Here is a 19,261-nt window from a genome sequence, read left to right on the forward strand (position 1 = left end):
TAAATGTTACCTACTCCTGACCACTTATTAATGTCTACTTTAACTATTTTTTCCTAGTATTACTGTATCAGATGAAGTAATGTAATATCAGCCCCATATTGAACCAAAAGTATGAAGGGGGTGGAAAATGATCTGATGGGAGGAGAATGAGAAAGAAAAATAACACTTTTTAAAATTTAAAACAGATCCAGTTTGTAGCAGAGCAGAGCTGTGAAAGCGACTGCTGAGCTGTGGAAAGCTGCTAACGCTGTGAGGGTGAGCCATGGATTACCAGAAGCCAGCTCGGCTGCTGCAGAAGTCCAGTGCAAGGACTTTGGCTGTGAAGGCAACAAGGTCCTGTATCATGAGGAGGAAACCCATCTGGTGCCTACATGCCCCAGCTTGCTGCAGAGGTGAAGGGCTGAAAACACTACGTGCTGCAGAAGATACCCCCTTCACAGTGGTGAGGATCCCCAGCTGCAGGTATGCATCTGCTCCATGGGATTCTGGTGTCACTGTTTAACAGTGCTGCCAATTGCATTAGAAGTCAGGTCAAGGGATCAAAAAAAGGTAGTTTGTATGTTTTTTCTGGTGTTTCAGAAACAATGGCCCATGCTCTGAGGTGGATATGGACCATCACATCATGCAGAAGGGCACCATCCTCACTCCAGCCCACCCTGGTTCTCCCAGGCTGAGGCCAAGCTGCAGGGAGAGGTGAGCATGGAACGGAGGGGAATGGGCAGGTGATCCCCACCAGAGCGATGGGAAAGGTCTCTTCTGGAACAGCCCGGGCCGTTGTACTGATCAAACTGCTCTGTAGGTCTCTGCTTCCTGGGTGCCCCTTTCCACAGGGTTCTGGGAGAGGCACGCGACCACCTTGGCAGGAGATACTGCTGTTCTTTGGGGGCAGGAAAGGGATGGCATATGCTCAGCATGTTTTGAAAGTTCTGGGATATTTTAATCCACTTTATGATCCCCTGGATAAGCGCTTAAGACTGAGTGACCCAGCACTTGCATTCTACAGGGAGAAATGACTCAAAGTACTTAACGTGCTTCTGCAGAAGACCTGCCCTTTGCCTGCCCACAGTTTTGTTCAGTAATGTATAAAGTTTCTAGGCTTTCTTACTGAAAACATATCGCGGGAGTGCAGGCAGCATTCATTGCATCAGGTAAATGTTACTGATCTAATAATGTCAGCTAAATGAATCTAATGATCTAATAATGTCAGCTAGGGTTGGTGTGTGCTTCAAGAAGAGAAAAGTGAAGAAGAAAGATTATACCTAGATATACAAATATCTACCATATAGTATATGAATGACAAAAAACAGTTTTTCACCTCTTGAAGTTGCAAGTTCTCCACAAGTCATAAATAAATCTTCATCAGGAGTGAGTTTCCTGTTTAAAGTTACCTTCTAACCCTTTTCATACAACTGCACTTCTCCAGAATTAAAAGACAGAGCAAAACATTGTTAATTAGCTTTCTTTATATATATATGTTAAACATGTTCCAAGCAGTCATTGGATGGACATTTCATATTTTAAAAAATAATTTTGGTGTCAAAAAATCCAAAGATCCAGTTCAGAGCTAGACTTTAAACCAGCTTTTTCATTTTTATCATGTATTTATTTTCCTGATTTCTGCTTTCTTATTTTCCCTGCTGTTATGATTTCACTGCTATTTAATACCCCTTCTAGTTCTCAGCCTCCTCTGCCCTCCACACACCTCCAAGTGCACAGGCATGTATCAAGGCAGCAAGAGAGGATGATTTGTGTGTGGTAACGGAATGTGTTTCATGGATTTGAATGTTGTCTGTACTGCTTTCACTATACAGAAACTCAGCTTTAGTCTCAGCCTCTCACATTCTCCTGCACCCTTGTATTACTTACTCCAGAACGGCAGCCCACTCTCGGGAGGTACTTGGGTGCTCAGGGGCATTTGCTGGGTGATACCTGTGCACGTGATGTGAGAAATGGCATGTGATAAAAGCCATAAATAAAAGCATCTTTATAAATGGATTATTTTTAAGAACAGAAGCCAGTAGACCACTATATTCCTGCCTCAGATCCTGGGAGTATAATGTATAGTCACAAAAGAGTTCTGATCTTGGCTGTTGTCTCCGAAGGACTGTTAATCGAGGTCTCAGCACTGAACAGCCTATTTTTACAAAACTAATAGGAATTTAGGATTTTTAATGCTTTTGCACCATCAGTCCACTATGGTCAAAGTTTACTAGTAAGAGCTGACAGGCGAATGGTGTGGATATTCTATGGTGTGTGTGTGTATATATATATGTATATATATACATATAAACACACACATACACACATACCAATGGGTGGTATGACTCTCTAAGCATTGATTCTGCTGGAAATCAGGCTGGAAATTGCTTCCTCTGAAGAGGAAGAAGATGAAAATTCATAGCACTGTGTCATTTTTTATTTCACAGTAGTTTCTTGGAATTTTTGTTGTTTTGTGGTTTTGTGGGGGTTTTTGGTTTGGCTGTTGTTTTTTTTTTAATTTGAGGTGCACATCTGCACTAAATATCCCACCTCTGAAAATACTGAGGAGGACTAGGACAAATTTGCTAAGTTTTCACACAACAAGTTTTCAATAAAAAGCTGCTTTTTCTAAACACCAGCTCTCCAAATGAAAACAGAAACCCTGGTATAATCCATAAATCGGTACTGTACTTTTGTGCTTTACTTACTCTTAAGTTGAGGTAAATAAAAGTAACCACAAATTATTTTGTATTTGGTGTTGGTCTGGAGGCTGCACAGATATGAACTGCCTGGTTAGCACCAGATACTTTCTGGTAAGTAGATTTATTGTCTATTGCTTTATTAATAGTATTGTAGTTGCAAGATAAACATGGACAAAAGGCCAGACCGGTCAGTGTGAAAGATGGTCTGCTGGGAAATGATCAAACTAGGTTACCAGCAAGGGCCTAAATCTGTCATCTTGCAAAAAAAGAACACTTGCAGAAAAAAGTAAGAAGAGGAATTTTCCTGTATTATAAAAATACACAATTCTTGATACTGCAGAAAAACTAAAAGAATTGCCAAACAGTTTGAAGAAGGAGCTGGCAAGCAATTGCAAAGAGAGTTGGTTCAGCTGGATGGAAGGAGCACAGATACCAGACCACTCAGTGTGGTCTAGCAAACCTACAGGTCTAGCAAAGGTCTACGAAGGTCTAGCAAACATGCAGCCAGTAAATGGTCTCAACTTCCTTTTTCATTTCTTGTGTTTTCTTTGTCATGGCAGGTGTGCTGCTCTTCCAAGGGTAGAGGATGCATTATAAATTTCCACCTGCTTCTCGTCTATGAACCTCACAGTAAAACATCATGCTTTGTTAATATGAAATAATGCAACTTTGAATTTCATAAATATTTTTTCTTCCTTTCTTAAAGCCAACTTTTTCTCTGCTGAATCATGAGAAAGAACAAAATTGGTATTGCTTTCGTAAATCGTGTTCAGAGCCTGCTGAGTATGAGATCTCACATCCCAGTTTAAAAGTGAAGATAGAAACAGCATATGACAAACAGCGTGAATTTTACTACAGCAAAGGCTCTGGTTCTGCCTTACACCCAATAATTAAGGTGCTCTGACATGTTTACAATGTAAGTATAAAGAGTAAATACTACTAAAAGGTAACGTTTTAGGCACACATTTGACTTTTCTTTTTTTCTCTGAAAACATTTTTAAAAAATCTGGCTTTTTCTGCAGGAAAAGATTTGGCAGTTTTTGGTTTATTTTGGGGGTTTTCTTCTTCTGTTTGAATCATCGCTTTTCTACAGTGAAGAGGCTTAAGTTTCATCGTGGTTTTCAGTTACTAATTTGGCAGCAACTTCAGCTATAGTCTTGAATGTAGATTCCTATCTCCAGTAATCTTGCCAGCGTTGCCTAACAATGCTTTTTCATCTGACAAAAACAGAAAAGTAGGGGCATGATGTTCGGAAAAGACCGAGCAGGGCAAAACGTTTGGGAGCAAGGTAAAACAAAGTGGAAAACAAGTTACAAAGAACAAAATCAATTGTGTTTTCTCCTTGATAGCAATAGGCGTTTTCTGTAAGCTGCTAGGTTTATTGACTTCCCCATGGATTTCACAAACAGTAGTTTATTCAGCAACATCTCTACAAGACAGTTTATTCTCTTCTCTGGTTCATTTTTGACAAAGATGTATTCTACTGGGACAAAATATTCTGGTTTTACACTTAGTTCCCCCCTCTGAAAGCCAATGCTCAGTAGTGTGTGTGCAATGATTTACGCAGCTTGCACTTTTTGACAAAATTATTTTAAAGTAAGTTCAAAACAAAAAAGTATACAACATCATGACTAAACCAAAAATAACTCATACTTAAAGTACAGGAGTGGAGTTACCTCTTATTTCCTATCCATTACATGAAAACAAGAAAATTGAAAGGAAAAAACATAAATGGAACTCAATTGAAAAGCTTCAGTCTTTAGGAGTATTTTCCATTCTCTACCAGTCAAAACATTTGCACTAATTTAAAATTGAGCTGTCAGCAAAGTAATGAGTTAGTATATAGAAATATTTTGTGTGACACATTTCTACAGATCGCTAAATGGGATTTAATTGATTCAGTTTAAATGTTATTTTGTTTCACATCCATGGTTTAATATGTACTTCTCTGCTAGAGAGCCTGTTGCTTTAAAATCCAGTCCTTTTATGAGGTTTGTCCCTGACCAACTGACCAAGAGAAGCTTGAAAAAAACAGTCAGTAAGAGCAACAAATCTGGTAGTATCACCCACAGAATTTCTGAACTCTCTGAAAAATAATTAGCTCGATCCAGATATATTCCACAGACACCTCAAAATGGAGTGAGAGTAGGCTTTTCAAAACTCTTACCCCATTTTCTTCCAACCCCTGAGTCGTGGTATGGAGCATATATGGTAAATGCCTATCCATTAGATACGTCTCAGTATAAAAATCTCAAAAGCTCCAGAACTTCTAAACTAAACAAACTGTTCATGATAAAGACATCTGTTCATGAGGAGAAATTAACTTTTTATGGTTTTGATGTTTTGGATTCTGCCAACAGTATTCTTTTGAAACTGTGGCTCACAATTCATAGTACACAGATTGTTGTCCGGAACTTGCCATTTCATACTTGACCACTGAAGACAGGAATAGCTTGTCAACAGTTAAACACTGTTTTTAAGCAGGTAATGAAAAAAAAAAAACAAACAAAAAACCAACCTTAAAAGAAAATGGGTAGTGCAATATTTTGCCTGTGATTAAATAGTACTTGTTGCAAGGATGAGGATGAGCTCTTCACTGTTCTCTTTGTGGAAATTGCTTGACTTGTTTGGCATTGTAAATTTTCTAGCCTGATTATTGCAGCTGATGGTCATGCACAAGTAAACTTTGAGCTCTCAGGAAGATGGTGTTCCAGTCCTCCATTCTATACATGAAGTTTATAGAAACAGCACCAGGGATCCAGCTATTCCACTACAAGTGGAATGTGCCTTAGGTTACCTCCATGCCCATTAATCTTAGAAATTTTATCAACGTCCCCTAATTCTCGAGGTGTTGGAAACCCTCCCAAGATGCGTTGCAAGGGGAAGGGGGTAGCCAGACCTCAGTCCTCGCTGCTCTGGGTGAGCTGCAGGAGGCATTTTAATACTGGGCGTTGTGCCTTGCTGCTGCCTTATGGTCTGTAGGGAAATTTTGAAATGGGCTTGTATGGAGGGTGGATTCTGCTGAAGGCACATCAGAAGGCTGGCCCTTATTCCCTAGCAAATATCAGAATTGTTGCTATGGAGTTACATATATATATATATATATATATATATATATATATATATATATATATAGTATGCATTAACACAACAAGCTAGGAGCTTAAACCCAAAGACTTCTCATTTGTATTTATCTTTAACCTGATATCAGGCAGAATTTGAAGGCTAATGAAGAATTCCTGTCATTCCTATTGCTGACTCTTTTGATTATCCTTGGTCTCAGTTGCCACATGCGCTCTGATAGTAAGACCACAATTTTTGTTTCCAGTAAAAGAAATTCTGCCCCCTAGCCCGCAGAATTTGGACTCATTATTTAACAGTTTGAGATACTCAAAGAAACAGAGGAACAGCATCTGCTTCTCTATGAATCACCCTTTTAGGGTCTCTTTCTACAATGTTATGTGAAGTTTAGGGCTGAGGTCGGTTCTGCTTGCACACACCATATCATGCTCCACCTTTACAGCAGAGCAGCAGTGATGCATGAGCAAAAAATCAAAAGGAGTACAGCAAAGAATGGCAAGATCGTAAGAAACCTCAAAAATATCAATTTAAAACGTATAAACACTGGCATAAAGTGTTGAGAGAATTAAAAGAAATTCAATGTTATTTCTTACTAGAACATTAAAAGGCGGGGAGGCAAACCAATCCATCTTTGCTTCTGTGACTTTAAAAGCAATTAAATACTAGCTTTATTGTGTTGAAATAAAAAACCAGGTCATCACATTTATTTTTTCTGATAGCAATCAGCAGAAGTTTCCCTTCCTTTGTCTTCCTTTGGGTGATGAGCTACCCTTATTGTGAAATTAACTGCAGCAGATACTCACAGGCTACTAAATAACTGGAGTTCCCCAGAAGCATCTCAGGTAAGTGCTGGTCTGGAATAAAGTCATGCCAAGGCAGTGATCCATTTGGAAAAACACTGTTGTTTTACAAAGCAGTTCTTACCACACACCATAGCTCCCAGAAGGAGATCCTGCAGAACAGTTTATTTGGCTCTCCTAGCCAGATCCCGACATGGCAGAAAAATAAAATACTTGTGTGTGTCTGTAAGCTTGCATCTTTTCAGAACATCAGACCAAAAGTTTGGCCTGAAAAATCAGTTTGTTTCCATCTGTGACCTTCGTATGGAGAGGAGGAAGAAAAGACTTCATGCCAGGGAAACTGCCAAAGGGAAGGATCCCATAAATTCATGGTCCCACCATGTAACCTGGACTTTTGGAACTGGATGTATAAATTAGTCACCTAAATAAATGACACATATCTGTTGTTGAACAAGTACCTGCTGTTGTGGCAGCTAAAAAGCCTTGCCGCCTGAAGGATGTGAGATCACTAACATGAGTGATCTCATTACAAGTACTAAGGATGCTCAAAATTAATAAACTATTTTATTAATTTAGCATACTGAAAGGAAATAGCACACCTAGCTATTTTAGCCTCAGTATTTGCTTCTTACAAGCTTAAAGAAAATCTCTGAACAATGCTGCATCATAATCAATGAAATACAAATTCTCAGACCTTCAAATGAGTTCTGCATTGTTTATTTTTAGGTAATGGATCTGATTGCCATTTATTAGCACTGAAACATCTTACATTGTCCAGAGATGAATCTATGCCTGATTTCTTTCTTGCTGCCATCTACCAGGAAATAGATCATAAGTATTAGTGAGCTGCTACAGCTAATCTTGGTGGATTTGGGCCAGTGGTATCAGAGGGTTTGGAACAGGAAATCATGTGTCAGACACCTGGTTAGGATGTAATGCAACCAGCTAGAGGAACAACAGGATTTTCAGAGATGTCTTTCAGTATAGCTTAAATGACCCTTTTGATGTTTTGGAAGGAGGGCCTCCTACGTAAAACCACAAATGGCAGCAATATTCTTTTTAAAAACTAATTTCTGATTATTAAGCATAACAGCAAAAACCAGCATTAAAAACACAGTAATTAACACTATTCTTAGGAAATGCAGGTGCAAAAGTCAATTATAAGAAAGGGAAACAGCAGCGTGATGTTAAAATTCTATTTGTGTTTTAAATAGATCTTGTGTTGTTATTTCTTGTGCATATGTTTGCAATACTAATTGGGATATAAATAAATAAACACTTTGCAGATTTCTTCCAAACTTTCTGTTCCACTAGAATTAACTACGTTCTTTCCTCTGTTCTCACTGTCCTTTTTTTCTGTTCCACTAGAATCAACTATGTTCTTTCCTCTGTTCTCACTGTCCTTTTTTTTTTTTTTTCTTTTGCCCACACTACCCTGTACCTCCACAGCTGCACATTTTCAAGTAAGTTTTCAAAAGGAAAGCTGAATTACTTGAGCACATTTAAGATATTTTTCTGATGGAATTCCATTTCTTTAGAGGCTATATACTGTATTGTCATTGACGGTAAACTAATCGTTCAACATACACCTTGATTAAGGTGTGTTGGGTTTCCAGCCAGGAGACAGCAGCCCCAGGCACCCTGGGCAGGCAGCCTCTCCACCAACACCAAGCTGTGCCTGCGACCCCCGGACACAGTCTCTCTCTCACCCCCAAACCTCCAGCTGGATTTTCATCCACATGCCTGTGGCACTGGCACCAGAGGACTGCAGGGCTGGTGTCACGCTGAACCCATGCTGTCCCAAGAAACCGCCACTGCTCGTGGCTTGGGGATGCTCAGAGATCAGAAGGCACCTGGGTCACCACTTGGTGCTGCAGCCCCCATTAGGCAGCCTGGGACTCCACAAACATTCACCTTCCACCTTCTGTTCTTCTCTGTAGCATTTCAACTCTCTCGTTACATCCCAGATTAAGAGGAATTGAGGATGCAGGGTCTCAAACCCACTACCAAGGTAACAGCATGGGGTTGGGATAGCGACTGTGGCGACGATAGCATCAAAAACGTTCTTGTCTCAAAAATCTGCAGTATGCTGTCACTTACAGCTTGAGTGAATGAGCTCATTATCAAAGTAAAAATTCTAGTTACTCTTAAAAAATTCTTTCCTTGCTAGATTTCTTAAATAAATTCAGGCCAGTAACTTGAAACAAATTTTAAAGGGCAATGACTAACCGTACATTTCTTGTTTTCTTGACACTTCATGCTATGATTCATTTAGGTACAGAGTGCTTACCTGAAAACACCTCTGAAGAAAGCTGTTGTTTCACAGAAAAGAGCTGAGTTATTATGTACTCAGGAAAAAAACAAAAAAAACCCACAAACCAAACCAAACAGGTTTACAGTATCTCACTTCAGAGATATGGGACTGGACCTGAAGTTAACAAGCACCATTTATATTAATTTTTGCCTCATTTATCAGGAATAATGGGGATCGTTATCCTTTGATCTTGCTAGAAAATTGTGCTAAGTTTTTCATTGAAAACTTTGACATTACAGTGGTACAGTTTGAGACATACACAGAGCAATTAAGGTAAAACAAAGCTTGCAGTCAGAGAATATTTAACACAAGAGCCAAACCACTGGACATTAGGTCTTTAATCTGCAAAACAGTATGTGCAACTGTGTCTTTATTCACCTAATGAGTTTTGCTGAACTTGCCTTTACATTGGTGAGCACTAATTAGGGAAATGTATGAGATTCCTATACCTTGGAGTATAAACTTTCTCTAAAAACCTCCTAGTCTTTTTATTGCTCCAGAAATCTTGCCCCGAACTTGAAGGCTGTCATGGTTTTGCGTTTGCATTTACCAGCAAAGGATGAACTGTGCATGTTAATACAGTGGGGTTCTAACGCAGCTGAGGTTGTGCTTCACAGCCAAATGAAGGCACTATTTTAAAAAGTGTTGCTAAGTCATGCACTCATAGAAAAACGCTGATTTTTAGCTGCTACAGTACCCCTAAATTACAAGGTTTATGTTTGTCCATTGGAACCTGGATTATCAAACTCTGAGAAGGATGAACATCTGAATGAAGAAATGATCTAGCAGCTACCCCATTTGCCATCCACCATGTTCTATAGCCTAGCAGCTAGAGCTTTATTTACAGAGAAAGTTTGTATAATCTGCCTGTGTATGCATAACCATGTACCTTAGCCCCTCTTAATCCAAATTAAAAGAAACCTGTGACCAGGTACCATTCCCAGGTACCACGGAGCGTTATGCTGAGGTCCAGTCTCAGCAGAGCAAGCATCACTCACAGCCCACGTTCAGCAGGACAGGACGCAGCTACAGTCAGCTCCCAGACGCACCGCTGGGCTAAAAAAAAGATCTTGCGAACAGTGAGGGTTGCTTGTTTAGGAAACTCAGTTCCTTTTTGGAAACTCAGTTTCCTTTTGAAATAAACACCTGAAGTCTGACGGCTGTCAGGCACCTTGCCCTCCATTGTTCTGTTTCCCTAGCTGCAAGGAAACTTGGAGATGGGGTGATATGTGGAAGACCATGACAGTGATTTCGTTAGTGGCGTTCACTCTTTACTAATGTTTATATGTTGCTGCCGACGTATAGGGATGACCCTGCAGCAGCCTGTTTTATGTTAAACACCGCAAGTTTGTCAGGGGTCTCAAGGTGAAGTTGCACCTTTCATTTGACCTGGAAAAACTTTGGCCAAATAAACTGATATTCTCACTGTCACTCTTTCCACCCTCAGCTCCTTTATAAAGGGACTTGGAGGGTTCCACAGGAACCCCATCCTCTGTACCAGACCTGGTGATGGACGTCCAGCTACCCTGCAGCAGGTCCACAAACAGCACCACAGGACCCCAGCCTTGCCACACAGCCCTTTGCAAAATACCCTGAGCAAAGTCACCTGAGGAACGGGCACAGGCCCTCCACGTGCATGTCTAGCGTTTGCTGTCAACCACCTGAACCACTGCGGCCACGGCAGGAACCACCATTCCTCACAGGTGCACAGATTCCTTTAGAAGTCAGTGAGGGGCTGTGAAGCAGTACACCATCCCCTCAGGTCCTGACCGCTGCTCCTGGCGAGCTCTGCAGAGCCAGGCACAGGGAGGGTGTGGGAAGCAGCCTCATACGTGTTAGAAGTGGCTCAAATGCTTCAGTCACTGAAAAGCCCGCAATGACTGTTAAAGAGCATAACTGCTGCCTTAGCAAGGGGCAGCCTCTATAAGCCATGTCGCTTATCTGAAATCTCAGGAAGGGGATCTGGAACAGCTCTGTTTTTGTTGCTTTTGAACTTGAAAAGACAAGGTTTATTTGGTTTAGCCTGAAGGAACTTTTGGATTCCTCCTTGTTTCCATTTTTCAATAGGGAGATACAGGGAGAGTGTTCGGGTAAATGCCAGAAACACATTTAGTATTACTTTTGTTTCATTTTTAGTACTTACACTTTTTTTCTAGAGGAATACTCACCTATACCAAACTAAGTTCTGCTTCAGTTTCACAGCCATGAAGTGTGATTAATCTTACCAAGGAGCTGACTGATAAAATTTGAAAATGCAGGCTATATGAGGCAATATTATTGACTTACTGTATTTTACTGCAGTGAATGTCCTCAGAAAGGACTCTTCCATTCTGCACAGCAAAGAAAAATTTTGCAAAAGTTGTCCATAGCAATTAACAGATAATCTCTGTTAAAGCTTGCATAGTCCAAATTACAGAAGGAAAGCACATTGGGATAAGAGAGCAGTGCAGCAGCAGCCCATCTTTTTAAATGCCAGTATGTTTTGTCTATATAGTTAAAGTTAATCAGTTATCAGCTATTACAAAAGCAATGGAAAAAATAACCAGGAATACAACATTACATAAAATCACAGAATCACAAAAGGGTTTGGGTTGGAAGGGACCTTTACAGACCACCTAGTACAACAACTTGCCACAGGCAGGGACATCTTTCATTAGACCAAGTTGTTCCGAGCCCCATCCAACGTGACCTTGAATGTTTCCAGGGATGGGGCATCCACAGCTGCTCTGGGCAACCCGTGCCAGCGACTCATCAGCCTCACAGGAAAGAATTTCTTCCTAATATCTAGCCTGAATAAACCCTCTTTCAGTTTAGAACTGCTGCACCTTGTCCTGTCACTACAGGCCCTGGTAAAAAGTCTCTCCCCATCTTTCTTACAAGCCCCCTTTATTTTATATAGTGAAAGGCCACAATATACAGAGCCTTCTCCTGTCTAGGCTGAGCAAGCCCAGCTCCCTCAGCCTGTCTCCATAGGGGAGGTGCTCCAGCCCTCTGAGCATCTCCACGGCCTCCTCTGGACACGCTCCAACAGGTCCATGTCTTTCCTGTGCTGAGGACCCCAGAGCTGGATGCAGCGCTGCAGCGGGGGTCTCACCAGAGCAGAGTAGAGCAGCAGAACCCCCTTCCTTGACCTGCCAGTCTTGCTGCTGGTGATGCAGCCCAGGACACGGTTGGCTTTCTGGGCTGCGAGCGCATGTTGCCGGCTCATGTCCAGCTGTTCATCCCCGGCACCCCCAAGTCCTTCTGGGCAGGGCTGCCCTCAACCCCTTCACCCTCAGCTTGTACTGGTACTGGGGGCTGCCTGACCGTGGGGCAGGACCTTGCACTTGGCCTCGCACATGAATGTAGTTAATACTAAGCCTCCTTTCTGCTTGTGATAACTTCTGCAAAGTGATAACAAAACCTCATGTGAACACCTGCATCTCCAGACTGATGGTGAGCTTCAAGTTTTCTTTAGTGCTGAGCATCATGAAAAATACCATGAGCACTGCAAGGTGACACAGCCTCCTGGGAGATGCTATTTGTCCTGAACATCTATTGCTTTTCAAATTCAGACGACAGTGCTGGTGTTTCTTGGGTGTCAGGCCAGTATGGTGTCAGGAGCACTGCAAGGCCATATAACCAATACAGGGCAAGGCCATCACCGCACCACTCTTTCCTGGGCCAAAATACAGCTACAGAATTATGCAGTTTTTCCTGGAGCTGTCTGTGCCAAATAAGCATGCATTTTTTTCAGGATGTTCAGTATACACTGTAATAAAAAAGAAAGGTTTTACTTGAATGGGGATTAATTGAAATCAAGGCAGGAGATCTGTGAGCAGAGGTAGTGTCTCCTATCAAACAACACTTTCGCTTGTAGCCTAATTCAGTAAAATTACAGAAGTCAGACGATGAAAACTGTGTTTAACTCTTCCATTCCAGTGAAAAATTCCACTTAACAAAATCAGTAAGTCTGCCTGAATTAACACCACATTAAAAAAACATTTTCTGGGTAGCATTCAAAGAAAGAACCAAAACCACTGCACCCTTTTAAGCCTCACCTACTCCTCCTGCATCCCAACGCCCTCGGCACGGTGCCAGCATACCCACTTGGCAGAGCTGGCTGGATGTGCTGGCGCGGCAGAAAGCCACTTACCCCGGGCGCCTCAGGTGCAGCTGGGGCGGGGGAGACCCCACGGGTCAGATCCAGTGTGGGACCGGCTCTCCCACAGCACTGCCAGCACAGGGCAGTCTCCCCACGCGCGTCCCCTCTCCCCACACACAGCCAGCAGCTCAAGTACCTCTCCAGCAATATTTTATCCATTGTCCACCCCCTGCTTCCTCCAGTAACCTTCGAAAGCAGGTGCCAAGCCAAGTGGGCAGAGCGATGGGACACTTGGGAATTGGTGAGCGCTGACTCCCGCAGACCATGTTTGTGCGATCAGCAGGAATAAATGTGAGTTATTTTTCCTAATCATATCAGAAAGCACAGGTGCAAATTTCAGACCTGATCTCATTCCAAAATTAAGCATGAATTTAGGAACCGTACAAATCTATTGAAAAGGGCTTCAACAGTGAAAGGTGGGTTTTAAAAGTTGTTTTCCTAGGCACCTGACATTTTTATCAGCCTGGAGTGATCTCCTACCCTGTAAAGACTGCTCTCACTGATGTATGTGCTCCATATAGGGTATGTTCATGAACTTCTCAATCCTGACTTCATAACGCTTTTTACATTGAAGTTGTCCTTTATTTCATGTGCAGCACTAAATGAAGTCAAGGATGTGCAAAACAAGGCAGAAGGTAAATGCACACCATCAGCCTTTGAGACAATATTGTCTAATTAAAGTTTGCGGTGCAGCTACATCAGGGTAAGACTCAAGCTGCTGTTCAAACCACTACAGTCATAGTTTTCACCTGTCTTACATTAAAACATGGCTCCATGATAGGATAAATATAACTTGTTTATTCTGTTCAAGCTGTTTGTGAAAGCAGCTTACAGAGCCTGAATGTCTTGCAGAGTCATCATGAAAATTTTCAGTCCAAAGCACAAAATATATTTCTCTGTTTGGCTGATTAATGATAGGAAAACAGATGGGTTTTGCTCATTTGTCAAATTAAACTGAACCCCCAAAACTATCACCAACAAACCACTCCTGAATGATTTGCAAGGTTGATTTGAACATCACTCTCATTAACACATCTTTCCAGGAAGCTCTAATTACACAGCCAGTGACTCTTCCGTCTCTTGCCCACAACGACTTCCCTCTGCCTCTTCATTGTCTTTTAAATGCCGCCTCAGCCTCACCACCTTAACCACTCCTGTCTTCCTCCTTGTCCTGCTGTTGCTCTCTGATTGCAAACAGCTACATGCCAGCCTTCCTCTGCCCCCACCAGCAGCTCCCTGGGCAGCTCTTGGTCCCCCACCCTGCTTTAGTCTCCTTGCTCCCAAAAGTGCTCTTTGCTGCCTTTTCTGGTTTTCCCCACTGAAGCCTCCTTCCCTCCTCTTCTCACCCATCTGGACACTCCTCACTTCCCACTGCTCTCCTATCACATCCAAGAACCCCCCACACTGCCTGTCTATGCTTCCCTACCAGTCCCCTGACTGTCTCCGTTTCAGGACAACCCCCGGGTTTCCATGTTTTCCACGTCTTCACAGGATAGATCAGTATAACTAGAGACTCAGAAAGGGCTGGCAGGACAAGAGACTCAGAAATACCCAACCCCAGGACATTAAACGTTCACGGTATTTTCAAATTAGGTGCATATTCTAGCACTTCAAAACTCAGGCGAATAAAATGGAATAGCGTATATATTATTTTAAAGGTAGCAACTTTAGCAAGCCATAGGTTTTGTTCTTTGCTGTCAAAAAAGAAAAAATAAAAATCTAACAGCCAGCCAAGTCTCCTTCCTTTGTTCACAACCACCTGAGTTAATAGTTCTCTGTTCCTTCTCTGTTCCGGATCATCAACAAGAAAATTGAGGGGAAAGCAAACTAATGGATCAACTTCAGATGCTAAATCGTGATCTCCCTCAGAACATGTTTAAAGTACAAGCAAAAACACCTTAAAAGCTTGCAAACAGTTATTATGCTTGAGAAGTACTGAAGAAAAGGGACTTACCTAAGCCTGGACACGCAGTTCCACTGATTTGTTATAATTAACAGTAAACATATGACTAAACACTTTGCTGGATTTTAGCCAGAAAATTCAATTCTGCAAAAGCCTGAGCACTCTTCTGCCAATATGAACGTGTTCATGAAAGTTTCAAGTAAAACTTCCTATTACTAACAATCTGCTAAATGTCATACAGGCAGCAGCATATTCACTGATAATTGGCACTTTCTTAAACTGAACTGCATCTTTATTAATTTAAACAGGAAGCTGATGCAGGTATATCCGAAGATTCTTACAACACTTTCCTTTTATATGATCTATGCCTTTCAATAGGACAAGACATCCACGGTTAAGTTCCATTGCAGGTGCAGGTAGCTGGGTGAGGAGGAAGGGAAGGGAAGTGATTCTCCATCCCACTCTGCACCACCCAAAGGGATGCATGTTCCAAGCCTCTTGGACGATCAGCTCCATCACCTCCCCACCTGCCTCACCTTCCTGCCATCTACCCTGTGGCTGCAAGAGGAGAAGTTTATGTATTCCTTTAAAAAACAAACAAAAACCACCACAGAACTGGCCAGTACACAACAGTATGTTCTAGCAGATGACTAAGACGTGACTCGTCTGATGGGAGGCAGACATGTTCACATCTGGTCTCATCAGCACTGGCTGGTTGAGTGGTCAGCGAGAAGAGGAGGAGGAGGAGAAGGAAGCAAGCATTTTTTGCTGTAGTACTATAAAACACAAAACTGAAGCAGGTCAGCTCAACAGCACTTTGAAGGCATCACTTCTCTCTACTGACCATGAAAACAACGTAAGGAGGCATGATCAGAGGTGGACATCTAAATTTAAATGTGGTGAAATAAATTGCATTTTCTTTGTTTTTTTCAGTGGGACACAGATGTTTTCCTCTGATATCTCCCTATGCCTCAGTACTTTAAAACACATTTATATGAACAATGGCTTTGTCACAGACCAACATACATTATAATTAAAAAATAAAATAAAAAATATAAATAAAAAATAGATTAAATTACATTACATTAAATTAAATTTAAAAAGATCTCCACATACATTAAAAACAATACAAGCCACCAGATGCACAAGAGAAACTTAAGACTGGTAAACTTCAAACTGAAACTGATTATGACCAAACTTTGTAAACAGCCCACAAATCACAGAAAAACACACCCCAAAGAACTGCAGCCATGCGAGAGGCTGCTGAGCTTCACATGGCAACGCTGCACTCCAGACCCCACTGTGTCCCAGAGCCCAGCCCTCCCCTCAACCCAGCACAGCTCGGAAGGAAACTTTCTTGGAGGGGTTATCGACGCGGGTTTGACATTATACAGTGAATGCACACACAGAAACCTAACTTTTGACTCTAAACATAAACGTAACATTTTTCAAATGCATAAAACTGTATTTACAACAAATAAAATCAAACAAGAGCCACTACATTATGTATCAGGTTTTTATACCAAACAGCTTCTTCCTTATCCAACAGACTCAGGAAGAATAAACTATACCTGACAAATACTTTTCACATCATTTGACGAACTACCAAAAGGAGTTCAATTGAGAAGGAAAAGAAATATTTCCACAGACTCATGGTAGTAACACCCAAATAGGCATAAAAAAAAGATCACTAAAATATGCTTAGGTTTTGTACTTCCCTTTGTGGTACTTAATAAACATTCAGGATTGCTCACATATCTAAAAAGTTTAAAATTTCCATGTTATTTATACCAAAGACATTGTCATTATAAACTGTTAAGTACATAAATATAACCTTTACACCTGACTATATATCTTTAATTATGTAATATGTTTTATAAGCAGTGATATACTACATTCCCTCCTAAAAATTAAAAAAAAAATAATCTAGCAAAATAGGATTTCTAAAATATCAAATATCATGAAGCACTCTGCTGTAAATAGTCCTTTTGAAATGCAAGTGCAAAAAAAAAAAAATCATTGGCACAAGATCAGTCACATTTCTGACAATGCAGAGCTTCTTATCTTAATTCTACATGTTTCAATGCTTTAACATAACATTAACACTAGAATGTAATCTGGAGACAATCTTCACGGCCACAGTACATTTTTATTTCATTACAATGGTTCTTCATCGGTGCATTCACCCAGATTCTGCTTTCTGGCCACAAGTTACTCTGCTGCTTGTGAGCTGCTTTGTTTTTCCATAGCTAAATCACCACCATTTTTGTACTTGTCAGCAAAATAATCAGAGTCAAAGCTTACAGACAAATCAGGAGGACTTACATAAACGTTTCCATTGTCTATTGTGACTTTATGAATCCTTTGTTTGACTCCTTTTGACTGCCATTGTGGTGTTGGTGATGGATCCAAAGGGTTTATTCCTTCATATAATCCTTCTCCTGTTTCCAAAGTAATTTTATACTTGTGCCAAGGACAAACAATACATGCTTGACCATTGATATCCTGTGAGGAGAAGAAGAAGAAGATGAAGAAGAAGAAGAAGAAGAAGAAGAAGAAGAAGAAGATGAAGAAGAAGAAGAAGAAGAAGAAGAAGAAGAAGAAGAAGAAGAAGGAAGAAGAAGAAGAAGAAGAACTGCCTGCAAGTCATCAGCTTCTGCTTCTTCTTCTGGAAGAATCTCTAGGGCAAAAGACATGCTTGGTGATCTGGCTGCATGGCTGTCTGTAATTTTACATATGTAACCACTTCTTTTGATGTCATGTTCAGATGAAAGTATTCCAAAAAAATGCATTTGAGTTTCCACATGACTGTATGCCACTATATTATTTTTATTTTGCTTACGTACCTCTATTTCTCCAAGACATAAAGGGCCTCCTTCATCTGAAACGTGGTAGAGGACAGTATTAATTTATGCAGCAGATTTTATGCTTAATAGTTGCAACATTGAGATCACACGTGCAAATATCTTACGGTAGCAGCGGGAGTCCATAGCATGAAATTTCCCTTCATGGTAGAAAACAACAACTTCTCTGCCATTGACTTTGGCTGTTGTTCTTTGGGACTTCTTTATATCATCTTCTTTGCCAATTAATATAAGACCATCTGGCTCCATTTCAGCTGTTCCTGTGCTTGAGCTGTGCAAATCCACATCCTCAAAACAGAAAAAAAATATCAAAAATCCACTTACAGAGCAGTTCACATTTGGACTTCTATACATACAATGGATATCTCAGTCCCAGAGAAAACCCCTATCCACTTAACACGTGAGGCAAAAAGAGCAGAATTTTTTGTAAAAGACTATCACCATGCACACGAAGCAAAGCACAGGAGCTCGGTGATAATGCTCGGCCAACGTGTTCCCTAACAGAACAGGGACTAGGAGAACCAGCTGTTGCAAACCTGATACCTGAGGCTGAGGCAAGATAAATTCTCAATCACTATTCACTTACTCTGCACTTTAATTGCCACCTCCCCTCAAAACTTATATGCAAACAAATACAAGGATATAAATTTATATAAACAAATACACAAGGACACAAATTTATATAAACAAATACATAGGGACACAAATGCAAATATGAAGTACCATACAGTTTAGCTATGTGGTGGGTAGCATTTACACAGAAGTTCAATAGTGTTCTAAATAACATGGCTAGAAACACAAATTGGTACACCTTGCTAAAAAGTTTCACCTGCAAAAGGGGGAAAAATGATTTATTAAGAAGTCATATTCAAGCTGGCCTTTTCAGCAAATCTTTATGTACTTCCCTCCCTCCTCATATGTATTTCAAATGTCTGATAGCTTCTCCCTCTCCCAGCAGAGGACATGCTCACAAAACTGCCTTCCTATAAAATTTTCTGATAATTAGCTACTGTGTTCCAGATCCCCCGATTCCCAGATCAACCACGCCACCCTGCTCCTTCAGAACATCAGGCCAAAAAAGGTCTTTTCATGTGCTGAGGCCAAAGGGGAACCACGCACGGGGGGAATCCTGCTGCAGGGTGTGTAGAACCACGAAGAGCCACACGGTACCTTAGGTCCACGCCAGATTGCAAAGGAGATGAGAAAGCAGATGAAGAAATGGAGGCTCAGAATAATGAGATCCAGCATTGCCTTTCTTCAGCTGTGCCTATTGCAGCTGTCCTGCCTTGTTCACATACGCAACAGCTTGCCTCACTACCCCTCTTTATGTGCACATAGGAGGCAGCAGGGCCAGCCCCTGTAGCTCCAGAGGCAGGATGTATGGAGGCTCAGCACGGCTGAACCAGCTCTGCCAGGGCTGATAAGGACCAGGGACACGCTGGGGCTGGCCTGATAAGAAGATGAGAGCTCTGGG

The 19,261-nt window shown here is 41.2% G+C and overlaps 1 protein-coding gene and 1 long non-coding RNA gene across 2 annotated transcripts; one reads left to right on the forward strand and one right to left on the reverse strand.

Annotated features, from left to right (window-relative positions):
* The first annotated feature begins 576 nt into the window (after nucleotides 1-576).
* Nucleotides 577-14,738, forward strand: LOC308056654. Its single transcript, XR_013924906.1, has 2 exons — nucleotides 577-693; nucleotides 2,749-14,738. It is a non-coding gene; the product is annotated as an uncharacterized lncRNA (long non-coding RNA).
* Nucleotides 14,739-16,425: 1,687 nt separating this feature from the next.
* Nucleotides 16,426-19,187, reverse strand: RFESD (Rieske Fe-S domain containing). Its single transcript, XM_080372368.1, has 4 exons — nucleotides 18,958-19,187; nucleotides 17,895-18,075; nucleotides 17,770-17,804; nucleotides 16,426-17,428 (listed from the first exon to the last, which is right to left on the reverse strand). The coding sequence occupies exons 1-4, from the start codon at nucleotides 19,033-19,035 to the stop codon at nucleotides 17,135-17,137; spliced, it is 588 nt and encodes a 195-aa protein (XP_080228494.1). The 5' UTR covers nucleotides 19,036-19,187; the 3' UTR covers nucleotides 16,426-17,134.
* Nucleotides 19,188-19,261: the final 74 nt, after the last annotated feature.

This window comes from Falco punctatus, assembly GCF_963210335.1.
Source record: "Falco punctatus genome assembly, chromosome: Z".
Classification (NCBI taxonomy): Eukaryota; Metazoa; Chordata; class Aves; order Falconiformes; family Falconidae; genus Falco; species Falco punctatus.